General features: G+C 35.3%; 1 protein-coding gene across 11 annotated transcripts in view; it reads left to right on the top strand.

Annotated features, from left to right (window-relative positions):
• mub (poly(rC)-binding protein mub) overlaps positions 1–25520 on the top strand; it is a 347807-nt gene that overhangs the window by 223681 nt on the left and 98606 nt on the right. For 4 of the 11 annotated variants that reach the window (XM_031973628.2, XM_076373033.1, XM_031973627.2 and 1 more), the window contains exons 1-2: positions 6257–6460; positions 18415–18670. In XM_031973628.2, coding sequence (XP_031829488.1) covers positions 18590–18670 — 81 coding nt within the window. In that variant the 5' untranslated portion in view covers positions 6257–6460; positions 18415–18589. The other 7 variants (XM_076373032.1, XM_076373030.1, XM_031973625.2 and 4 more) reach the window with 6 other exon arrangements.

Raw genomic sequence — 25520 nt, 5'->3', positions numbered from 1 at the left:
ATATTCAATTGCATATACGTAACAGACCTCAAATAATTAAACAAATTCTAGAGCTCTGTTAACTACAATACTACTGTTTAAATAAATATGAAATTCACGTATTATAATTTGTTATTTCCATATAAATAAATGTTCTATAATGTATGATACGAAATATAATGTCTCATTTGATCGAAACGAGATCAAATATTTCGACACATCAATTCTATTAACCCCTTCACCAAATTAGAAATCTATTTTACCGATAGTCTGTACTAACAGCTTTATCTTGCATTGTAGCATCATAAACTTATATTCCAACCATAAAATAAAAAGTCTAACCAAATTCTTTAAACCTGGTATATATCTGCCATTTCATTTTATTAGCTTTTGTCTTGGAGACATTTAGAATCGCAAAGTTATCCCACATCTTGATTGCAAAATACAAAATTAGAAACCTTTTTTACCGATGGATAACACAGATAGCTCCATTTTGCTTTTCGCGTAATTTTTGACATTCGCTAAAGTTACGAATATAAAAGTAATTTTACAATCGAACTAATAGAGGAAGTTATCGAACCCCGAAATTCAAAAAATTATGAAACTTTGTGTGTAAATAGAGTAAGTCAAGCCTAATACATTGCAATTTTTCTTTGAATCGAATTTCACTTTGTGATAAATTCAAATTTTTCTTTCCCGTGGACTCTCTTGAGAACGATAAGAGATGACGAAAAAATGTTTAAACAAAAAATATCAGTTTTAAGGATTGCTGGTGGGAATATTTTGAAAAATTTTATTTTGCAATTTTGTAGACGTAAAAAACAATCTATCTTTTGTTTAAACTTTTTTCAGAAAACAATAATTGTTTACAAGGTGCGGTTTCACTCTTTCGAAGTGAAATTCAGTACGAGAAAAAAAGTGCAATGTATTAGGCTTGACTTACACTACTTATACACAAAGTTTCATAATTTGTTGGATTTCCAGGTTCGATAACATTCCTTGTAAGTAAAATTTAAGTTTGAAGTAGTAATCGAGTTCTGATCGATGGAGAAACGTTTAATGTCCTCGATCCTAAGCGGCGGGTTACGCGACCGGTCCACACCGACGGAAAATACAAGCGATATTCGATGTGTATTCCCGGTGGCTTCGGTGACGAACAGTTTTCCGTGCGATGGAGAACATCCCGGGAATTGTGTCACAGCCGAGAGCATAGATATCCCGCGTTCTAACCACTCAGAAAATATTATACGTTTCCTCGATCTTCCATATTGCGATTGCCGCGCGTTCCGTATCCTGCTGCTTCGATTTCAACAGGCCAATGTCTGTTATTCGGAACGATACAACTGTCCGCAATTTTTCAGAGTGCATTGCCAGAGCAAATACTGTGCCATAGATCGTCTTTGAACTCCGCATGAACGCGTTACTATTTCCGCACCCGTTTTCCTGTTACTAGGTTCCTTCCTGCGTGTCGATAATATCGAATAGTAATTATTCTATAGATTACTCATGTTTGCACAGTTTTAACATCCCCTAAGTTTTCAAATATCGTGACGTAGTGATTTTAATAGAGTTTTTTCTATTTTCTGTAAATTCTATATACGAGCAGATTAATACGAATATAGACAATATTAAACTGAACAATCTTTTGCTATAACTTAGCATCTAATATGGATTAGCACAAAGTTTCAAAGTGCAAAGCCTCTTGCTGAATAAGCTACAAAGCTTAACACTAGATTTACGTACTCCGTCAATTTGACTGACGTATTAGTTCATGAAGATTATGTACACGAATTCGTTACGAAAATTTGTGGTAATTCCCAGTTTTTGAAATTCTAGTTTCTAAGATCTATATGAATAGACGCTCATTTTTTTAGGTACAATACAATGAAATGCATAAAAGATGTCTGCAGGTCTCGTGTTAGAAGTGTTACCGGAACATATTTAAATTTGTCTGAAATTGTCGTTTACCATATTGAAATTCTTATAATAGCATATTCCCGCCTCGAAGAATTTTATAGCGGAATATAGAATTTCCACTCTTTTCACAGAGAAATTGATATTTCCAGGATTATATAGCACGGTATTGTAGATTTCTTGTTAAATTGCCGTATCCATTCACAGTCACTGAATCAAAATGATTGAAAAACGTGAATGAACCCTTAACCCGATTTCATCCGCCGGAAATGTACACGAATAATTGCACGTGTTATTATTAGAAAGAAACACGCCAGTAAAACGAGATTACTACCACGGATAATTGTTTTATCGTGCTCAACGTGAATTGCTAGGTGTTCCTTCAAATGTAGGATAATAATTTTTTTATGAATCATGATTTTCCAGACTATGAAATCACCCGAGTCTCTCATTCTTGAATGGAATATTATCCTTCGTTTCTTTTTTTAATACAACAAAGACGAATTCAATGGTTTGAAATGTAACAACTTTCAAATAATCTTAGACCACAATGTACACACTAAAAACATACACACGACCTATACTTGAACATTAATGTGCAAGATTTATGAAACTTGCTCTAACTTCTTTATAACGATGTGATTTCTATACAATACATGTCTAAATAATTTATACAAATATTTACACTAATGATTAACAGAATCAATCAGAATAATATATAAATTCTTTTATAATTCAATATTACCAAGGAATTCCTTTAATAGCTATAAAATTGCTGCGTCTACTGCAAACAAAATCCCAATAACCTGCACATTAACTATTAACGTACCTAATTCAAATTAGCTTGGACACTGTGTTCCAAAGAAAATTTCATAATTTTCTTAGCGAAATATTAGTACTGTAACGAGATTTCTGTCGGACGATTCCCAAAGTGATCACAGCGACACATGGCGGAAATATTATGGACAGTAACCATCCAGAATTTCATATTTATCGAACCGCTGCCGATGCATCATGCATGCGTGGCCAAAGTGCTCCACTTAAAGTACTGCATAATCGTCGAGAAAAGTGCTTCCTAATGAGCTCGGTCTTTTGCAGGTGTACAGAAGTAGCGGTCCCCGTTAGTCTAGATCGAAGGTTCCATTGGCTATTGCAAACTGAATTTCCGATAATTGCTTTCCGCACCGCCTAAAATGATAATTAAATTCCTGGTTGCGCTATTACCCATGGCAAGCCGTTGTCGTCATAATGGCTTTTCCGGGAGCACTGTAAGGGGAAGTCGTGGCTACATTTAAGGATGTTCTATAAACAACATCTCAGGATCTCCGATAATGAACCAAACGGGCAACGAAATCCGGTGGCGTGACGCCACCGCGACATGTAACGTTTAATTAATCGTGTATTTAATACACGAGTTTCGTAGTGTACCCACGCTTCACGTCGAACAAGCTGTTTACGCGAACCAGTGCGCGGGAGCGCGAGTCGACGATGAACAGCTGCGCGACATGCCTGGAATTATGAGGTGTGCACTGCCTGCACAAGAATATACGTCACAATGTGTCAAACGCGCGAAAGAAGTTTCGAATACATCATTGTTCGTCTAGATCGTAAAAATCGTTTGTACTGCGTGACGTCGTGTAACTGGTCGACTTTTAAAAATTGTTATGTTAGGCGGGGAACCAGCGGTCCGACGTGGAAAATATTTCATTGATAGATCAATTTGTTATCTATTTTTATTTGCGAATGGTATATTTCATCAAATTTAATCGTTTCATCAATAACACGGTGAAATGTATATGCTGAAAAATGGTTCGCCATGAAACTCGCGATTTCAATATGGCGGTCAGGATTATTAATGTGTCGTACGCAGTTATCTTGATTTTTGTACTCGTCGCATCAGCCTGGAGAAAAAAATTCGAGAGGTTCATTAAGAGAGCAAGCAGTATTTTGAATAGGAAATTACAGAATTTCCGTGGTAAATTAACAATAAAAGAAATTTTAATTAATGGCGCAGGCTACACGAATTCAATTAACTAATTTAGAATGGCTTTATTTTTAGGAAAGTTAACTAAGGAAAGTTACTAAGGAAAGTTAAATTCATATCCAATTCAATGTATTAGTAGAAACAGCATTAACACCTGAAATACTTTTTTCATTCATTGTATATATGTTTCAATTACGCAAATGACAAACATATTAAATTTAAAATTTAATCAAGATTACGCATATATTTAAATACAATATAATACGTATTTCAGCACAACGTGCGATTAAAAATGAAATTCACATTATTAACTTGTTCAGTGGACAAGGATCGTAACTCCGATTAAACGGTAATGTGAATCGCACAGATTCGTTGACATAAATTCGCGTGACTCGGTGACCAACTTCTTGCGAATCGTTTAAATTCTGAAATTATAAACCGGAACGCTCACCACGGTATTTTAATATTATACCAGGAATATATTGCCAACCCTGACATTCCATTAACATAATGATTACATTTAAAGACATTAAAATCCGATAACTCTTTCCATATGATATTTCATTAAAATGATAATTATCGATTCGGAATCTCCGTGCGTTGTGCGTAACGCCTCGTCCTCTGGTCACGGACGCATTCATTCATCCAGAAAACTGTGCGCCTTTTGTTTAGCTACCCGTTCTACCTTTCATTATCAAGTTTGACACGGCAACGTTCACTTTTACATGGCCGGGGATACGCGTTTCAAGCGACTTGTCCTTCGACTGACAGAGGAAAGTTGAATGACTATGAGGGAACCGAGCCGGGAAACGCGATTCCGACGTGTCTAAATAGGAAAATCAGTCACCGGTACGGCTGGTCACCGGCTGCGGAATGATTAGTGGCGGCTCATAATTTGGCGAAATGGTTTTAACTAGCCAACCGATTGCGGTGATTATTCTAGATGCGATTTACAAACGGTCATTATGGATGTTCGCGACAATTACCGTAGACGTTGATTTTCAGCGCGGGGAGCAGGGATTACGGTGGCGGCTTGATCGGGGCCGATCGGCGAAATTAACGCTATAGAGGAGCAATTTTCAATATCGTACTTCGGGGTAGCCAACACTGTTGGGGTTTGTTTGCGAATACCATCGCGTGCGGAATGAGCATTTGCATATTCGAATGTTTATTTGTGCGAGCGATATTACGTTGGGCAAACAGAAACCGCGCGATAACTTCATTTGTTTTTCAGGTAAACGAATAGATCGAGGCATTACCTAATACACGGCAATTAGAATTACCTGCGTCACTATCGTCCAGCGCTGTAATCTGATAAATATTGTTTTCGGATTAACCTTTTGTTCGTGAGCAATGACGTTTGTAAATCTAGATAGAGTGCTTCTGATAGTAGCTTGATTTATGTGTGTTATTCTTTGACACACTATAACTCTCGTGGTTAAGTTTTTGTCGATATTTAGTCTTTGTATGTTGAATTTGTTTCTGGCACACTGGTGTGCGTTATTTTTTAAGTGTGTTGAAATATCAATTTCAATTAATTGAGGGGGTAGAAAATCTATCAGTATTTTATTTGCCCGTTTAATTATACCGTTCATTATACTATGTATAATTAGTTCATTCTATGTGTATTCATAAGTCAAAAGGTATCTATTATTTATTTTATAATGAAACGGTATTACAAATTGGTTATTTATTTTTAACAGAAGAAACCTTGAACAATTCTTTTTTAAAACATATACGACAAAGTATACGTTACGCATACATTCACAACACCGTGTATCGATTGTTTTTTAACATAATGCCACGTATATTCGATAAAGTACGTTTTTGTACGTGACATTTTCTTGTATTCATTTTTTTCGATAATGTTACACTAAGTAAATAGTACCTAACTTTTTAATTGTCCACTTCTAATTGTTCTAAAATAATTTAAATCATTTTCATTTCAGCAACATGAACGATTAATTACTTTCATTCGAACTCGCAGTTAGCTGGAAGGATTACTTTCAATTTAAGATTATCCTTCAAACAAATAACCGTTATCTCTTATTATCATTCGCATTAGTTCATAACAATAATAGTCAGTTCACAAAGTGACAAAAAAATGACAGAAACTAAAATAAAATCTGTCTTGAAACATAACATTGCCTGTACGTTCGTAATAATATAATATTATTTCCAAATAATAACTGTTGCTTAGTGACTTTTTGAGCTGACAGTAAAAAGGACGTTCAAACTTGCCGCCATTCTGTCAGGTGAACGGTAAAGCGCGAACGCGATTGGTCAGCCAATGGCGCGTGGCCGTTAAACTAAGTAACGCGAAGTATCGCTAGGCGGCGTTAGCGGCGCACGGCGAGTACGCATCAGCGGCGCGCACAGCGCCGCGCATCGACGGAATAGAGCGAGACCGGACGTAAGAGAGAACGAGCTAGACTCGTTCGCGTTCCGCCGAGGTGGTGCAGTTTTCCAGTGTCGCGTAGAGTGTAGTGTTTTTCTTCCTTTCCCCCGTTTCCGTGGATCGAGTGTAGTGTGCGTCGATGAAGCGAGCCAGATCTATCCCCGATGATTAAAGAGTGCATTTAGGTAATTAAGAATATTCTTATACGGCCGCGCCCCATTAAAATGCGAACCTCGTCCCTTCGGGACGCCTCGCGACGAGCAGGCAACGACGGTGCGCCACTATAGCGCACACGCCGCGCCGGCGTTACTGCCGTCCGTTGAATTTTTCCAGAATTCTATCGAAAATTACATGTCCGTACGTGCATCGGCTGACCCGTGTATTCGTTTCGGGTACGTCGTATACGGGGCCGGTTCGCGTGTGTCGCGTTTCCGTGTGCAAGGTGTGCACAACGGGGGAAAAATACGTGCACGATGCCGGGAGGGAGACGATTCGCGGCGTGGTGTGACGCTGCGTCGATGTCGATTTCTTGGAACGAATTCGTCGACGTTTCGCAAACGAACGGGCCTCGCGGTATGTTCTCCCGTTTCCTCGTCGACCGGTTGATACACTCGCAACGAGCAACGTGCGGACACAGAAATACTCGTATACGTACAGTAATGCCCGACTATCTTATCGTGAAACGGTCGGTACAGTGGCGAGTGGAGCAGTGTTTTTCGTTGCCGCGTGTCGCTTACGTTGGTATCTCGTCTCATATTTCGTCGCGGTGACGGTAATACGTTCGGCTGCGTAATTTAAACGAACACGGAATACAAACGACGAGCAACGAGGAAGATAGGAAGCTAGTGCTGGCAAATCGAACGATCGGTTCTTTTCCCCCTACTTCGGATATTAACGAAAGAGGGAGAGAAGAAGAGATACAGTGCGAGATGTATATATAGAGAGAGTGAGTGAGTGAGTGAGTGAGTGAGTGTGCGAGAGATAGAGAATGAATGCCTGGCCCCTCGGGCGTGCGAGTGAGACAGACGTACTTTCTAGCCTGACGATTAGTTTTCTCTCGCGACTGTACCGCTTCTGGTCGTCGACTTGTATTTGCGTACCTTTTTCTTCACGCACCCGACACACACAGCGGACCTTACCGCGTGCTACCGTCTACCCCGAAACAATGCTCTTTCTTGCTGCACGTTTTCAATCCCCCAAAACTATTCTACCGGTACGTACACGGCAATTCCTTTAATCGCGTTCTTCCGGCGGCCGATGTTCCGCAAACGCGTGCGTCTTCTATCTTATGTTGGGCCACGTTTCCTGTCGATAACCTACTGGAATGTCATGTCATTAACTGTTTACCTCGCGGTTTTTCTGGCAATGTCGAACGAAGCGACCGAGGGGAACCGACTGTTTTGTATTTATCTCACGGACATGTGCCGAGCCTGATCACGGATCGTCGTGCACGGTGCAATCGTGACGAACCGTGTCCACATTATGGTTTGTCGTCCGTGTTGGTGACGCGAACCACAGCGAAATAACCGTCGCGTCGCGAAACCCGTCGGCCGTCGCGTTTATGGAAAAGCCGGTTTTCTGCGTTACATAAAGACACAGCGTACCGTATGTACATGTATGCATAGGTTTCTGGCGCGAACGGGCCGTTCGTCGGTGAAAGAGGACATTTTTCGTGAGCATGTACCCTTACCGGCGGCTACCGTTTGCCCCCCATTTTTCTTCAATCGGAACCCTGTTCCGATCGTAAATTCTCCGCGATTCCGACGCGCACCGGATCGCGCGGATTACGGACGGATCGTGATTGCTCGAATTAGTCCGTCGCGCGGCGGGTCGTCCGTTAACATTACGCAATGGTCTGGTGCAACGACCCGTCGCACGCGCGTTACACACGAAAAACGACGATTTTATGACGGGACCATTGTGACGACAGGTACATAGGGTGTAGGATGGCAGGGAGGGAGCAAGGATCGCGAACGGTTTAGACTGTTCGGCCATTGGCGTCGTTAAGTCGGTGTGCACACGCAGAACGCAGGTATAACGGAACGCGGATTGCACTAAATTCCACGGTGCAATTGCATTGCACGCGGCGCGGGGGACGGGTTGAGGAGGTTAGGGAGAGGGGGGACAGCAGCGGAGCGAAACGGTCACAGTCGCCGCCGGTATAGACGCGCGTGGTCGATTAGAAAGACAGGGCAAGGCTAAATATAGTGCGCACGGTCGCGTTAACAGAGCTTTTCAATTTGAAATTCAGATATATTCCGCGCGATGCGGTGCTTCGATAATTAGCGGCGGCGTGTCGCGTCGCGGCCTCCGGTGAACAACAGAGGGCTGTAGAGAGGGTGGGGGGTGGACCGATGAAAGTTAGACACGGCGCGTGTGTATTTACGGTTTTAGTTGGACGTTCGTATTGAAAAGGTTGACTGCTAGGTGAACCGTGACAGTATTTATCACGGGTGTACTCGTGTCGGTAGTATTGTTTCGCGTAACGGATTATTGAGATTTCACTTTGGGATTAACGGCCGGGACTCGACGTTGGGGTATGTTGCGAAAGTTTAATTAAGGACCGGGCATCTGTCGGTGTCGATAAATAACATGATTTTAGCGGGATTTTGTGATCCGCTGAACGAGGAAGCTTGTTTTATTGGGGATCGATAAGGATCAGCACGCGTTCCCGCGTTTTAATGTTCGGGGTTATGTGCGTTAACGAACGATACGCGGGTTCGGGTCCCACGTTGCCCGCCGTTTATTGTGTATAAACGTGTGAACTCGAACGCCATCTGCCAACGTCCCGCGAATTCTTGCTTCCTGTGGGGCGAGAAAAAATCACGCGCTTCGACACTTGACACTGTAATATCTATGGTAATGTTGCCTATGCTTTTCCAACGCTGGTGAATTCAAATTCCTTGAATGAAAGCAGGTTCGGTATATATAAATATGTTTATATTGAATATGTGAATTAGAATATATAACGTATTCAGTTATTTTACTGCGGGGCATACATATTGGGGGTCACGAAATTGGAACAAGTTTTATTTTGTTCAGTTGGACCTAAGAATAACATTACTGAGCAAGTATTTAGATTTATTATGCATTTGTTCTTTCATAGGAGATGTATAGCTTTCTTTGTATGGATTGATTCCTTGGAACATTTGTCATGTAAATATATTGAGGTATGATAGCAAATTGATTCTCTGCGGTATACTTTGTATTGTTGATAAAACGAGTTTGAGCTTTTTACGTTGAAATGTGAGAAAATAAATGAAAAAGGTGTAGTTTCTATTTCCATGTTTATATCGCATTAACAGAACATCAGAAGGCTAGACCCTCTTTCATAGAATTCTACTTCCGCCTCTGCAATCTTTTCTCACCATCGCTCAAACAAGATACATATATAACCTATCCCAACAGCGTGCTTTGCCCTCTACATGCGCTGTTCAGTGTAAAAACAGTTACTGACCTATTGGACTGTTACAATATCGAAAATATTATTGCATTCTACGTAACATTAGTTGAACTAATTGAACACCGCGTATTGTTTCGATTTTCTTTTTCATTTATTTCTGATTTGATCGTTTCGCCAATAGCCACTGTACAAATATCTGGCCGAATGAATTTGTTTTAAAACGAATCGCAATCGAAGAGTTAATTTTGAAACATTGAGTAGAGAATACAACCCGTGACGTTGCACAATTTTGCTTGAATTCTCTTAACCCCTTGCCGTGCAATGACGAGTGAGACTCACAATGAATATTTTTAGTTCGATTTAATAAAAATCAAACGTCATTGATCGTATATAAATCGAAGCGAAAAACAGTTTCATTATCGTAAATATTTTACCTTCGAAGAAAGTGTATATTTATAAAAAACAGAAAATTCCTGTATGTTCTATCGAATTATTGAAAATAAAATAAATTTAACGCGCGTGGCGCGAATAAAATGATACGGCAATGAGTTAAGACATAACAAACCTTAAATCCGTAATAAAAAGACAAATCTGCCCAACAGCTAAATGCTGGTGAGAAATTTATAACAAGACGGATGATCATAATAATTAGCGAGTGTGAAACCCGACTTGCAACAATGTTTCATGCTGCACCGACGTTTATTCAATATCGAAAATCGATGTTGTGCTATATCGAAAGTAAAAAAAGAACAACCCTGTTTATGGCACACCAGAACGAGTAAAAATAGTGCGTGTTATACTCTCGGAGCTTCACGGTGCATTGCGCTGCCTAGAAATTTAGCGTGGAAAGAATCGCGACGTTGCTGAGCGTTAGGCGGGAACCGGCATGGCGATCTCAATCTATGGCATGTGAAAAGCGTTCGCATTACACCCATCTCTCCATTTACGCGATACTTTCTTACGTGGCATTGTTTACACACCATATCAATTTACCCCATCTGAATTTAGTAGCACTGAATAAAATTTAAATCTCTTTTCTGAAATGTCATTATTATTTTTTTTTTATTAACACTAAACCACCGAGCATTTAACACGATCAATATACAATGCTCATACAGATTCTAATAATAACTTTTCCAGGTTGCTTTAGATATTCGTTATAGTATTCAAATAAAATTATATATTTTCAGAATCATTTTGTATATTTAACACGTTGACTGCCGCGGTGCTTGAAAACAATTACAATAAGAAAATTGATATTGAATCAAAATACCCAGTAACGCATGAAGCTAGATAATAGTGTAATATGAGTATTATAATCCCAAAACATTAATAATTATTCCTAATACTATTTTCCTCTATTATAAAGGAATAAATCTTATTATAACAAAACGCTTGAAATTCTCGTGGCAGACAACTTGTTAATAATATTAAACTATCAATAATCCGCACAAAATAAGAAAAGTAAAATCCGTCATTTCGACGATAGTGTGTATGAAGCTAAAAAATATGCATTTCTAAAGCTTAAGTTAGCTTTTTTCCAATACTTTGCTTTCTGTGTACTGATACTCTATTTTCGTGGTTTTTATTCGTATAAAACGAATCCACGTGGAATAGTTACTTCGTGTAAATAGAGGTACGGGTGTGTTTCGCGAAATCCGTGGGTCGTTAAAAAAAATACGCGCGGATACCGTCGGGATCGATATGTCGGGCCGGCGGCGCAGAAAAAATCCGACCGAGATAACGCCTCTGTCTGATAATGCGGTATGCAGAGCATGCGACCGGTGTCTTTGTTGAAACAAAGTGTCTGTCGCTACGTGTGCGACACGCAGCCAGACGTGCAAGTCGAGAGAGAACGCCGCTCGCGACCGACAGAGCAAGAAACCTGTCCAGTGCACTTTTCGGTGCGGCTGAGGGGCGCGGGCGGGAGGCATTGAGAAAGGGACGTAGCTACGAATAGGGGAACCTCTTCCTGCTTTGTGCTTGGAATGGGATACCGTTTATGAAGCGCGTCTTCATTTAACCCTGCAGAGACTGACGGGGATTTCGTGCCTAACGGTTACGAAATATTACAAATATTTTATTTCCTTTGTCTGGGATATTTGAAAATGAGTTAGTTGCGACGTGGAGTTTTTATTTGATCATCAAGATCGAGGAAGGTTTCTGAGTCTACCGGTTACGGGATACTTGAAATATTTTATTTCCTTTGTCCGGCATATTTAAAAATGTGCTGTTTATGAAGTGGTTTATTTATTTAATATTGGAGATTGGTTAGGATTTTTTGAGTTCACTGTGGTTGCGTGATATTACCTGATTTTATTTCTTTTGTATAGGATATTTGAAAATGCGGTATTTATGAAATGTTTCTTTTTCTGTAATATTGGAGATTGATAAGGATTTTTTGAGTCTGTTGTGATTGCAAGATAGTGAAATATTTTATTTCTTTTGTATAGGATATTTGAAAATTATTTATATATGAAATGGATTTTTTTATTTAATCTTGGAGACTGGTGGAGGTTTTTTGAGTCCAGCAGTTACAGGATATTGTGAATATTTTATTTCCTTCATCTGGGATGTTTGAGAATAAGTTATTTATAAAATGGATTTTTATTTAATTTTTGAAGTCAATTGGAGTTCTTCAAGCTAGTTATAAGATATATAGTTACAAATTATATAGTTATAAAATATTACAAATATGTTCTTTTTTTTCATATAAAGTATTTGTAAACAAGTTATTTATTGTCATACTTTTAAATGTGGTACTGTACTTCGTTAAAGATGTTATTTTTACAAAGAAAGATTGATGTTAAATATATATATATTACATTATATATATAATTGTTGTTTACAGTAATGCGACACCCTAACCATAAATTAATATGTTATAACCATTTTTAATACTGTACTTAAATCGTATAGAAAACCTATTATTGTATACTACCAAAATGTTCGATATTTCATTTATCTACAAATGTTTTCAAAAGAATATAGAATTTATTATATCAATGATTTATAAGTAGCAAAAGTACGTGCATTAATAATACAAACGGATTATTTAAACGCATTACTCATAAAGTGTCAACAAACCAAGTCTTTCTTCGAAAAAGCTTTCTTGCTAACAAAGAACAGTACCAGCAGTGCACAATAGAGTTATGATTCTCGTGTTGACAAAGATGGTCATGGACAGTGTCACGTTTAATGTCTTACCTTCTTCGACGACGTAGAATTTCAAAGCTATCTTACTCATGAATAAAGCTTGCACAGTGCGATATTAACGTCCAAGGATTGTTTTAACAGAAATACGTGCTAAGAATGTTGGAAATCACAATCTGTTGCTCTTGTGATTTTAGAAAATATTGTTTCATGGGAATTGCTTCAAATAATCCTGACACAGAAACGAGTATATGGATTATCGGTTCGTACGAGCGTTTCTATGTCACTTGAAACTGAATGAATGAAAAGTATAGAAATTCAATAACATATTGACACTTGTCAGGAAGTTCTGACTTAGTTGTTTGTTAAATAACTTCGTTTTAAAATATCGCATCGCGTGTTCCACGAACTGAAAAGGATCACACTCTTTGTGTCGCGTTATCGATGCTACCATTATTCTTTGCATAATCGTGTCTGTATTTCCTCATACAAACGAGTTCATATTTTTCAAACCATTATCTACGAAACTTTGGACGAGTGCTCCTAGTGTCAGACACTTTTTCTTAACGTATTGCGTACCAGGAACAAGACATCTCGTTTTTATGTAAACGCCTGTCTACGTAGCTTTATTAATTGTCACATCGTTTAAAAACTATTAACCCTTTGCGTTTCGAGATACTTTTACATTTCCTTTTCAATACTTTTATATTATTTTAAGTGTTTTATATCCATAACTTTCTCATCAATTAATATTAAATGTAAAGTATCCATTAATATATAATAATTTAGATAATAAACTATTATCTATAACTTAATTTTTCCTGAGTATGTATATTAATTTTCGTTATTCAGACTATCATTTATTTTTTCAAAAGTCATTAATTTATTTTACAAATGGGGCTGGAGTTACTAATCTTAACGTTCAATTATCAAACATCCCTCTCAGGCCATGATACATGAACGATAACTACTGATAACAAGATAACGATCTCGCTATCCAAAATATCGAGAACGATTCGTAGGCTTTCAAAGGAAGAAATGAGCGACTGTTCGCGAGGTGTCGACTCGGACTATGAACCTTAAAGACGGACTATCAATAATTACATTCTGCACATGAAAGTAAAATAAGAAACGGTGTTCGCAATTTGTGCCCCTTCTGAGACATTTCCGTCGCACTTTTAGGTATTTATCGCCTGACCTGAAAACTGAATGTGCGAAGCCATAGTCGGAAGCATTATACCTTCGTTTCCCTGGAATGACGAACATTTCGTCACCCTGAATCCCTTTACCCGTGCTTCTAAACTCAGGAAGATTCGCGTGTGTGCCTCCTAATGTCTTAATTCCGTGGCAAACGGCTCGTTGGAAGCCTATTTGCACAACATTGTCCGTGAACTCTGCCCTATTACCCTAATAGGTATTACCGGTAATTAGTAGTAGTAGAGTCAATTTCTGTTAATTACTATACATGTTATACATGAAAATATAAATTTTTGTAAGTTTCATTTGAGCTGAAACTGAATTAAATTTTAGTTATTCCATTGGAAATTGCATTAGAGTCAAAGAGGAAATAGAAACTTTATAAAATTGTATAAAATAGTTTATTGCTCTGACAGTTTCGCGCTACAATATTTTCATAAATTTCTTTTACCATTAATCGTTTCGTATCCTTCGAAACAACTTGAGACATACAATATTACATAAACTTTATTCATTTTAATAATTCAATAATAGTCCATTAACCGTTTAATTCCAAAATAGTTCTATATTAACCGTTTGAGCCTATCGATTCATTGAGTCCAATTAAATTTACGTATTTATTTTAGATTTAATTATTTTAATTTTCTTTATTACTTGCTTATAAATACAAAAATGGCGTGAACGCACTATTTAGTATGTTTTAATATTACACCTTATTAATTTCTATAAATTCAGAATTACGATTTCAGTTTCTTATATAAATGAAAAGCTTTCGTTATTATAAATTGAACGATAACGATTTTTTGTCCATAAACCAATGGGAACATGAGCAACACTTGATTTGAAGTTCATGAGAAACATTGTTTACCGAAAAAATTGACATTTAAATGATCAAACACTTCTGTAGATAGATTTTGTACCGAAAAGTTCATTCCTCATTTCCGAAATACTATCGAGTTATATATGTTTCGATTAAAAATATTCAATGAGTTTGTGGGCTTCTCGCCAATTCACCTTTTAAGTGATCAGTCTTTAATAACCTCAAATTTGCTTAAACAACCGTGGTCTAATCATAATACATGCACGTAAAGACCTCATTCGATTCAATTTTTCAACCTTCGCCGCTTAATTCATCGCTCCTTTGTGACAGTAAGTTTTGTTTAACTGGCTCCTACGTGTGTTTGCCTCTCTAACGAGGAAACGGTTCGTTAGAAGCGACAAAGAGTGGTACGCGCTTGCATTGCAAGTATTTTTGATTCGAGATGAAACTTTTTACAAAATTACTAAACGAAGTTAATTAATTCTATGTTATCATGCTATCGTTAGAATTAGAACATAATCATAGAGAATTCACACAACTTATATTCGTACAAAAATTATACGTTGTGAACCATTTGCAGATTCAAATTGGGAGAATTTCAAACCTTCATCTGCTTTGTCATAGAAATTTCATTCTTTGCTCTAACAAATTTAAATTCGTGGTAATAAATTTTTGTAACTAATACTTGAAAGACAAATGGGGTAAAAGTAGGGACAGCAAATTCATATTTACAATATAATGCTCCAAACAAATTGTTTTATTATTCAAATAACAGGATATCATTACATACTTTCCTGCTTTTTAAATATTTAATACTAGAACTACCGTACTATTCAATATTCGAAATGATTTTGAAAATAAATAATTCCACTTAAATACTATAACGAATGTCTGAAGAAACAGAAAATAATCTATTGTCATGCTCAATAGTTTTAATGTTAAGAATTCAATATTTATACTTGCTGTATAATTTAGCTTTGTCTATTGAAAGTGTTATAAATATTTTTAAAAAATCCGCATCTCTGAAAATTAAATTCCTTTGTTTCAAATATATAACGAGCTTCTAATGAAATAAAAATATTATTTTTACGAGTCACTCTGAGATGCTTTTTGTTCATAATTTTTATGATAATATCTCAAAAATATTAGTCACAGGGTACTGTGATAATTAAAGAGTAAATAAACAAAGTTGACCATTTATGTATCACGTGTTCCACATGCATCACGGTTCCCACATATCTCGGAATTTCTGTGCATCACCGTGGCGATCGTGGTACTCGCGAAATATAATTGCATCGTTTATTGAGAAAATGAGGGAATTTAATTTTTTTCTGTCAAGATATTTACAGTACATTAATAATATTTACTATAAGTTTATCCACGTTAGTATGCTTTAAAATATAAATAAATGCGTTACATAAATGATTTTCACAAGAATTATTCAAACATATAATGTTTCTATGGACCATAAATTTATGTACATAATTTTCATACTAAATGATCAATTTAATATTATTTACTACTACAATTTCCAAGTTATTAAATCATGTGGATATTTTAAAATGTAAACAATAAATTGCTTAGAAACAAGATGATACTAAATGTACACATTTCATTCTTTAATTACTTGCGTTTATTATTTTTTTCTTAACTGTTGCTCTATTTTTTTATTTTTTTGTAATATCCAAGTGATTATGCGGTATTATTTACTAATGAATATTCAGTTCAACAAAATACATAGACATTTCGAAATAGAAATGATAAATTACTTAAAAATAAGGTCATACCAAATGTGCATATTTCATTCTTTTATTTCTCGTTTTTTATATTTATCTTAACTGCTGTTCTATAGTTTTCGTAGTACCTAAATGATTATGCGGTATATTTAAAATACATGAATATTTTAAAATAGAAACGGCAAATTGTATTTATAAACATAAAGTCTCAGGATAAATTACATATTTCAGTTTTTAATTACTTGTTCCTTCAATGCCTCTCTAAAACGTAAGTACTTGGGTACAACATTTTCAATAATAAATGTCCAATCGTCGTGCTGATGATAATATGTACGCCCGTTGGTTTGTTAACGATTCGCGTGCCGTTGTTCTTACGAAAATAGAATTTACTTACTGAGTGGATGTCGTCAGTGCTGTCCTTTGTGTTTAAGTTGTAGGCTATTATTCGGGCTGTCCGCTTGTTAACGGGCTATTTCCACTGGGTCGGTTCCGGTGATTCATATTTTGGCTATTACAGATAGCAGTAGCAAAATTTCTTATGGTTTTGTGTCGAGGCTAATTTGTCGTACAATTTTGTTGAAAGTGTTACAGATTTCCTGACTACTAAACTGTGGAATTTTATAGACATTGGAGTTGTTAAGGAAATAAAATACAAAAGTAGAAATACGGTAAAATATATTTTTTTTCGTGTTATGTGTATTCTATACACTTTTAGAATTCAGGATTTTCCATAAATGTATAGAAATCCAGTGCCTGTATAGTGATCGATAATGGGCACTATCAAATGTCTGTTGCAAACAACATTTGCAATTGAAATATTTGATTACCAGTCGCAGACCAATATAAAATTTTTAATTTAACCAATGTGTAATGTCAATTGGCGATTAAAGGGAATGTTTAATCGTCGAATGAATGTATGATTAAATTAATTATTTGTTAATTAAATGAATTCTCTGATTTTTAAATAAAATTAATTGAAATTAAATTAATATTATATTATTAAATTTCTTTGTTGGCTTTCAATAACATTTGAATAATTTATTATAACGGTAAATATGGTAAAAGTAACTCTGTCGTACGACGTTTACACGTCAAATAGAATTCCGGGTTGCGTTTCAATTAAAAATTAATATTGACGATTGTTAACAAGCAGTTAATGTTAATAATTATCGAATGAATAATTAATGTTTAACGATTGTTTTCTTTCAATCATGATAATTCACTCATCAATCAAATTAAAAGTGCCAGTCGACTGATACTCGACACTTAATAATTCATATCGATTTATCGCGCGTAGAGGGGTTCATTAATTTATTTTAACCCTTGCAAAAACTACAACGTTAATTGGAGTACTTAACAAAAGAATATTATTGTATGCAATTTTAATTCTTAGATACTATAATAAAAAGAAAACAAGTTATGCTGTCATTATAAATATTGCAAAATACAAAAATCTGTTTCATGTCGTTACTACTACTAATATAAACCCTACTGTTCATATTTTGAATATTAAATTATCATTCCAAAAATTGCTTTTGGAACTCATTGCATTTTCTCATAAGGAGGACAGGAGATCATTCCAAAAATTGCTATTAGAACTTATTGCACTTTCTCATAACATTTATAAAAATTCTATTAATGATTCTATGTTAATTTAAATTATTCTAATAATTTCTCGAAATTTATATGGACTAAAATGTAATCGTTGATAATCTTCGAGAGTTAAACCTGAAATCTCGAGCAAAGGAAAACGATTTTTCTCGCGCGTGTAATCAGCGTTGGGTGTGTTTTAAGGACGATTTACTAATTGAGTAAATATTTTGATTACAGTGCAAGGACTGAGCATACCTGGGAGCGTTTGAGAAGCACATCCCCCGAGACCCCTCCAGCCAAAGTCACTCGCCTAACCTCTCCCCTGTCCTCCTTATCCTCCTCCACACCCTTTCCCTCCGCAAATCTTGAGAAGAAAACCCCCTATCGTAATCACAGATCCCGTGACTTCGTTATGGACGGTATGGATTCCAAACCAGTCTTGAACGACGACCCCTCGGTCACCCTGACCATCCGCCTGATTATGCAGGGCAAGGTAAGAGACTTTTCACCCATTTTGTTCGTCGATTAAACCCTTTCTGCTCTTAACTCTTTGCACTCAAAAGTTCTTCACTAGAAATATTCAACATTCTTTGATTAGATGATATTTTTCAAAATTAACCTATTGAGAAGTCACTCGTAAATTAAGGAACAAAGCTATTATATTTCAGTTATAGAAATATTATATATTTATATGATTATATTATAAGAAATTTACAAGGGGACCTTTTCAACCGGTACACTTCGATTTTGATGAAACTTATGTGAATTACAGTTCTCATGATAATATTTGACACGTATTTTTCCTTATCGGTAAAAATCCCCTTTGAAGGAGTGAAAACCCCCTTCAAAATTCAGGGTTAAAAGTATATTTTTCACAATATCTCTGAATCTAGAAAGTGTAGAAAAGAAATTTTTTGTTTAAATTGTTCGCCTGCGCAATTTAGATTTCTCTTGTACACTCCGTAGTTTCAGAGACACTGTAAAAAATAGTTTCAGCCCTGAACTTCGAGGGATGTTTTTACCTCTTCAAAGTGGATGTTGGACAATAAGAAAAAATACGTTAAAAACTATATCTCACATATGTTTCGTTAAAATTGGAGTGTGCTGGTTAAAAAGGTTCTCTTGTTAGCATTAAATATTAAACTTTATTATTTTGCTGCATTGAAATATTGGCAACTGAGAGTCGCATCTCGAGTGCAAAGAGTTAATTATTCTAAATTCTTACTGTTATTTTCGTTTGAGATATGTCAAAACCCTTCAACCCGTTACCGTATTATTTCTTTGGTAATTACGCTCGCAAACATTACTTCGGTTTTAACCTGTTTTCAACTGACCTTTAATTATACTCTCCCAATATTACCAGGGTTAGAACATGTATGGCTGATTATACGTAGATATTTAATGTAACGAGATATTTATAATTTATTCTATTTAAAATATTTACAATTATTCTTCATTACCATTTTTTTTAATCATTACAATTATTAGTACTAATTATGGAACTTGAAAACGCAACGTCATAGCTGACGGATTATTCCGCGTTCGGTGAGAGAGAACAGACTTCCTCGTTCAAAAGTACTAGGAAAACAATAAAATTTAAATGAAATTTTATAATATTCGTTCAGTTTCTTATAAGATAAAAGGTTAAAGTAATTAATTTATATCCTCGTAACAGTAAAATATAGTAAAAGTATTTTTTTTTGTTTTACTATTGAGGAGATATAAACGCAGTAGTACTTGTTTATTCAATTAAATATGTAGATTTAAACATATCCCTCTCGTAGCATCATTTTCATGAATATGATACTGTGAAATACCTTCAGGGCATAAGGGGTTAACGCCTGGTTTCATGGTTCGTTAGCGGAATGTCCCGTCGAAAACCACCTGTTCATTTTCCAAACTGTGCTCACCCCGATTACTGTTTGCCCCCGACACCTAACGAACGAAGTGTCGAAACTTGGAGGATGTTAGGCTCGAAGATAAATAAATACACGAGGAAATTGATCAATAGAGAGAAATCTTGATATTCTTGATTTACAAGCAAACGAAGCTAAATATTTTAAAACAGCAGAAGTCGACTAATCGAGGAAATCAATCTTTCTTTTTATCTTCATTATTCATTCATTATGTATTTTTTTGATTCTTGTTACAAGCATTGGCTACACATTCATCTTCATTAATATGTTGTCGTAATTTCTTGAATTGCAAAACAGCATAGGTCCATTTTTTTAACGTTATCCATATTACGTATTGATGTAATCGTTTTCTGCTTACTCAGATCTATTTAATAATATTAATCTTCATTAACATTTTAATATTATTAGATAAGTCTGAGCAAGTTGAAAACAATTTCATTAGTAATTCAGTTTTTGGAATTCACAACTTCAGTTGTTACCAGAATATGGCTACAATTGAGGTTCTTTATATATTAAAAGAATATTGCCAATTTGCTAACAACATCTCTCGTTAAGAATTTAGTTCACATTATGCTTAATAAAAATGTATCGCGTAAGTGGTTAAATTCGTCCGCTGTTTTGATCGGGTCGACGACTTTCGCGTTATTACAAACTAAATAGTTGGTTCTCGAATGTCAAGTATCTCAATCATCGCAAGGCAAGAGTTGAAGACACACTTATTGGCACGTTTATATCTGTTTCCCATGATGCAAATTACTATTGTCGAAACAGTAAAGAACTTCATATTTACAATGAAAATTAGAAAACAACTGTAGTACTTATTCCTCTGAAGATAGCACAAAAATATAATTGATTTTTAGTTGCAGTAATATCTTTACTTTGTATCACATTTTATTTCAAGAATCCAAAAATTTACAATTGTATTAAAATTGAAATAAAAAAATTTTTATTTTGATTTGTTTTGTCAATTTTTTGAATTCACGAGAAAAATAAATATTTATTTTCTTAATATTGTTTGTAATAATTTTAGAATTTTACTGCCCAGAAAATGGATATTTATTGATGTTATCTAATATACACATGAAACATATATTTATATCATAATCACATATCTTAGTTAATTAATTAAAATCAATAGTCTGTTTTCTATAAATTTTCATCGGTGAATAACATTGCATCCGTTCGACTAAGAATTTAACAAATTTAAATAATGTGGCTTTTCATATTTCTTTTATTTTTAAAAACAAAAAAAAACAAAACTGTTTTTAATCTAAAACGTATTCTCTTTCATTACATATAAATTATCTATCTATAAATTATAATTATTTTTTAAAAAATTCTGCTTTTCTTTATTTTTAAACATAAAAGAAACATAAAAAAACTGCAGTATTTATGGAATGATTCAGTATATTTTATTGTAGTATATGTTACAGTTTAATTTGCTGTACAGTTGATATTATTGACAGTTTAGGAAATCCAATCTCTATTTTGCGGGTGGAAGATTAATCTACCTAAAAAAATGTGAATATGATACAATTAGTGGTCTCGCGAGTACTTATAAACCATATACAATTGTCGAACAATTACGTAAGGATATACGGTACACGTGGTTAACCAACCAACGCTATTCCATTTAACGTCGAAGACAGATGGCAAATATAAATCAGGAAGTGGTGTTGCACAACGTTGCAGGAAAACGCTGATTTATTATTCGAGCCCGCATTAAAGTTACTCCGTAATGCGGTGGTGGTATTATTATCATGGGATTTAAAGGGTTTTAAATGGAGTTCCAATGGTTTTAAATTGACTCCAGAAATACTGAAAGTACTATTTCAGTGTATAACGATATTGGCACATTTTGGAAGAAGCTTTAATCGATGTTAAGCTTGATTTGAAATTTCTAATTTAAACCTTATTTAAATGTATGATTCTCACTAATTATCAGTTATTTATTCTCAATTATTTAAAACATTTTATATTACAAATGTTATGTCTCTAATTTTATATAACAATCTAAAAAATCTAAATTAATATAACAATTGATAAACTTTTACATAGATATATATTTCACATATTTTGGCAGTTTTATAGTGTGGTATACTTAATATATACTCATTTAAAAATGCAAAAACTTTCCCTAATTCATTGAACTAGAAATTTATACATTTTCATATTGATTCTTTTAATTTTCTTCAAAACACTGTTAATACTCCCACAGATTAACCGTTTGCCATTTAAATTTGCCAATTCAAACTGTAAAATTTTGCCATTTAAATTTGCCAATTCAAACTGTAAAAATGTTTCATCATTTATTTATATGTTAATATACTTTTTATATTAAAATTACTCCCAGTTGCTGGTAATGTCAGCAAGAAAAAACTTCGATTGCAATGTGGTAATATTTGTGTGAAATGGTATATACACATATTTATTATAAATACTTTTATATCGTTTCAAGAAATAAAATTACACGATAACAATTACTCACGACTCAACTTGAATTTTGCGTTGTTCCTCTTAATTTCGAATTCACTTTCTCAGCGAATGCATAAATCTGCGGGTTGGACTGATTGATTTGTCATCGTTTAACGAAGATCAAACAAGAATTGCACTTCGAATGACACACTGTCTCTTTCTCGGGGCATGGCCCCTAATTTTCACGGAGTCCTCGTCGAACCGTGACACATAAAAGCGATGTTATCGATTGCTAGACGCGTTGATACACGCCGGTCATTAATTACAAAATTCAAAGAAGCCGCTTATACGCGTGCCGCGCGCGCCGGTTATTCTCGGAAGGTAATCCAAGTCCGACGAAAATACCGCCCTTCTGCGCCAGTCCAAAATAAAAATCGTGATTGTCGAAGCAGCGGGGGCCGAGGATAGTGTCTTCTTGGCTCGCGTCGCCTCTGTAAATTTGAGCTGCCCGTCGTCCGTCGAACCGCCCGCCACTCATACCCTACCCTTTCCTGACGGTTATCGTGGCAAATTTATGGTTCGCTTTACACACCCTCTCACTGCATCACCACTCGTTCTCTAAGCGGCTTTCGAATGCAAGTTTAGCACTACGAATGCAACCTTTTACCAATCATATTCGCTGGTTGCAAATTAGAGTTGATCTTTTTTGAGACGAATTCATTTGTTACAAACTAGAGTCGATCTATTGAGAATCATATTCACTTGTTGCATTCCAAATTCAACCTTTTACGAATCCGACTCACTTGTTGCGAACCAGGGTCAACCTTTTGCGAGTTAAATTCACTTGTTGCACTTCAAATTCAACCTTTTCCAAATCATATTCACTTGCTATAAATCAATATCAACCATTTGCGAATCATATTCCCTTGTTGCAAACTGAAATCAACGTCTGCTGAAACAAAATGATGAATTTAATATTCTACAGAAGTATATACTTGAAAGAATCAATCATCTTTCACCACTTATTCAAATACGATTGGCGAGAGTCTGAATGATGTCGTGACGGGTTCTTGAAAGAATCAAATCTAAGTTAAAATAAATTTGTTTGTAAGTTTAAGCAAAAACAGTAATAAAATATAGCAAAATATTATTATATTATTTTCATTTCATATTCTTTATAACTTCTGAAATTGCGGTAATCCGAAATTTTCGAGTTCTCGCACACCTCTAATTTTACTTCATTGATTGACTTCAAGTACGAGATCCTGTAGACGTCACGAATGTGTGACGTTAGTAGTGAACTAATAGAAGGCTTTTAACATATTCATTAACGATAAATACCATGATGACCTTACGACAATGAATGGAAAATGTTCGTGTCACAGTTGGATACGAGCATGCATATCTAGAAGGGAATTCTCGGGAATGCACGTGGATTCATGATACGCAGATATTAATATTCTATTACAGTAGGAGGAATATGCATCGATCATCTTTTACAAATGTGAAAATCTATTTTCGTATTTCATATGAATACTATTGAATTTAGAGCTTTCATTCGTCAAGCATTGATTTAATTGTTTTTAGTAAGTGCTATTATTGTGCAATTACTTAGACATTTTTTTACTATTCTGCATATGCTACCTTTCGAAATTGTAAGACCAAGAAATTGTATTGTAATGTCCACAATAGTTGTCTTTATAATATTTGTGTGGTTGGAGCAGGGTAGATAATTATTAAAGAAATTTCTGCTTATATGAAAATCATTTTTGACGTAGTAGATTTTTATTTACTACCTGTATTTGTTAATTAGCTTGCAAGATTTAATTAACTTTCCTTTTTTTATATTTAAGAATTTGATGCATAATTCATTTTTCTACAGAAAAGGTTTTTAACACTAAAACTACCGAGTTAACTTGACTTTTTGAAATTTCTCTATAGAAATTCTAAAGTTCCATCTATTGAGATTTCAATTAATGTACTGTTCAGTTTGCATATTGCTAGATCCATTTTTTTTATTAATTTTTCAGAGAAATATCTGTTATCTTTTTAATCATTGCAAGAAGAAAACATCAAGAATGGGTCATTTTAACCAGTTTCGTAGTTTTAGGGTTAATATTTTTGAAAGTCCTCATTCGCAAAGGCTTAATTTTGACATTGCTTTTGTAAATAGACATTCAAATTTCTGGATCACCCTCTGTTTTCGAAAAACACGGCTTTTTGTAAAAAGTGATCAAATTTTTGAAAGAAACAACTATTATGTGGAAACTAAACACGATGGGCAGTTCAAATGTGTTGTAAAATGTAGAAAGTTGCCTGAAAAATTGCTCAACAGGTCCATGACTACGCGCTGTAAAAATCTGGACCCCGATCACTTCTTACGTGTACATATAATGTTTAACTCTTAAAACTACCAGATGGGTCAAAATGACCCATTGTGATGTCTTCTTTTTGCAATGATAAAAAGCAGAGAATTGATTAAAGAAATCTGTTTACTAATACGCAAACTGAATAGTAAATCATTTGAAGTCTCAACAAATGCACTCTTCGAGTTTCTGTAGAAAAATTTCAAAAAGATAATTTAACTGTTCGGTAGTTTTAATATTAATTTTCTTATAAATTTATATAGTAATTATGAAAAATCGTTAAACGCATCGTGTATTCGAGGCACAGGATGCTCGTCCTGTTCCTCATATTGTGTCTTGTTCGCATTTTCACGCAGTCTGAGACCCCTCCTCCCACCCGGAAGGCAAACTTGCCCCCCTACGGATCTCGTTTGATGAAAGGTCGGCTCAAAACGCGGAACAAAACGCAAAATTGCGGCTCCCCAGACGCGCGCCCGCGCTTTATACGGTTTGTTCTTTGCTTTTCATTGTCGTGCCGGGTTTTGCTCGCAATAAAACCACCCGGCCGGATGAGAATGCGTATCCTTTCATCCCCTACCTATCTCTCTCCTTTTTTTCTACTTGTTCCCGTGGATAATATTTGCAAGTTAAGTGGCGAGCGTGCTCC

Source organism: Nomia melanderi, chromosome 13 (genome assembly GCF_051020985.1).
Source record: "Nomia melanderi isolate GNS246 chromosome 13, iyNomMela1, whole genome shotgun sequence".
In the NCBI taxonomy this organism is placed as follows: Eukaryota; Metazoa; Arthropoda; class Insecta; order Hymenoptera; family Halictidae; genus Nomia; species Nomia melanderi.
Note: the sequence above shows the minus strand (reverse complement) of the source record. Positions and strands in the feature narration are given on the sequence as shown.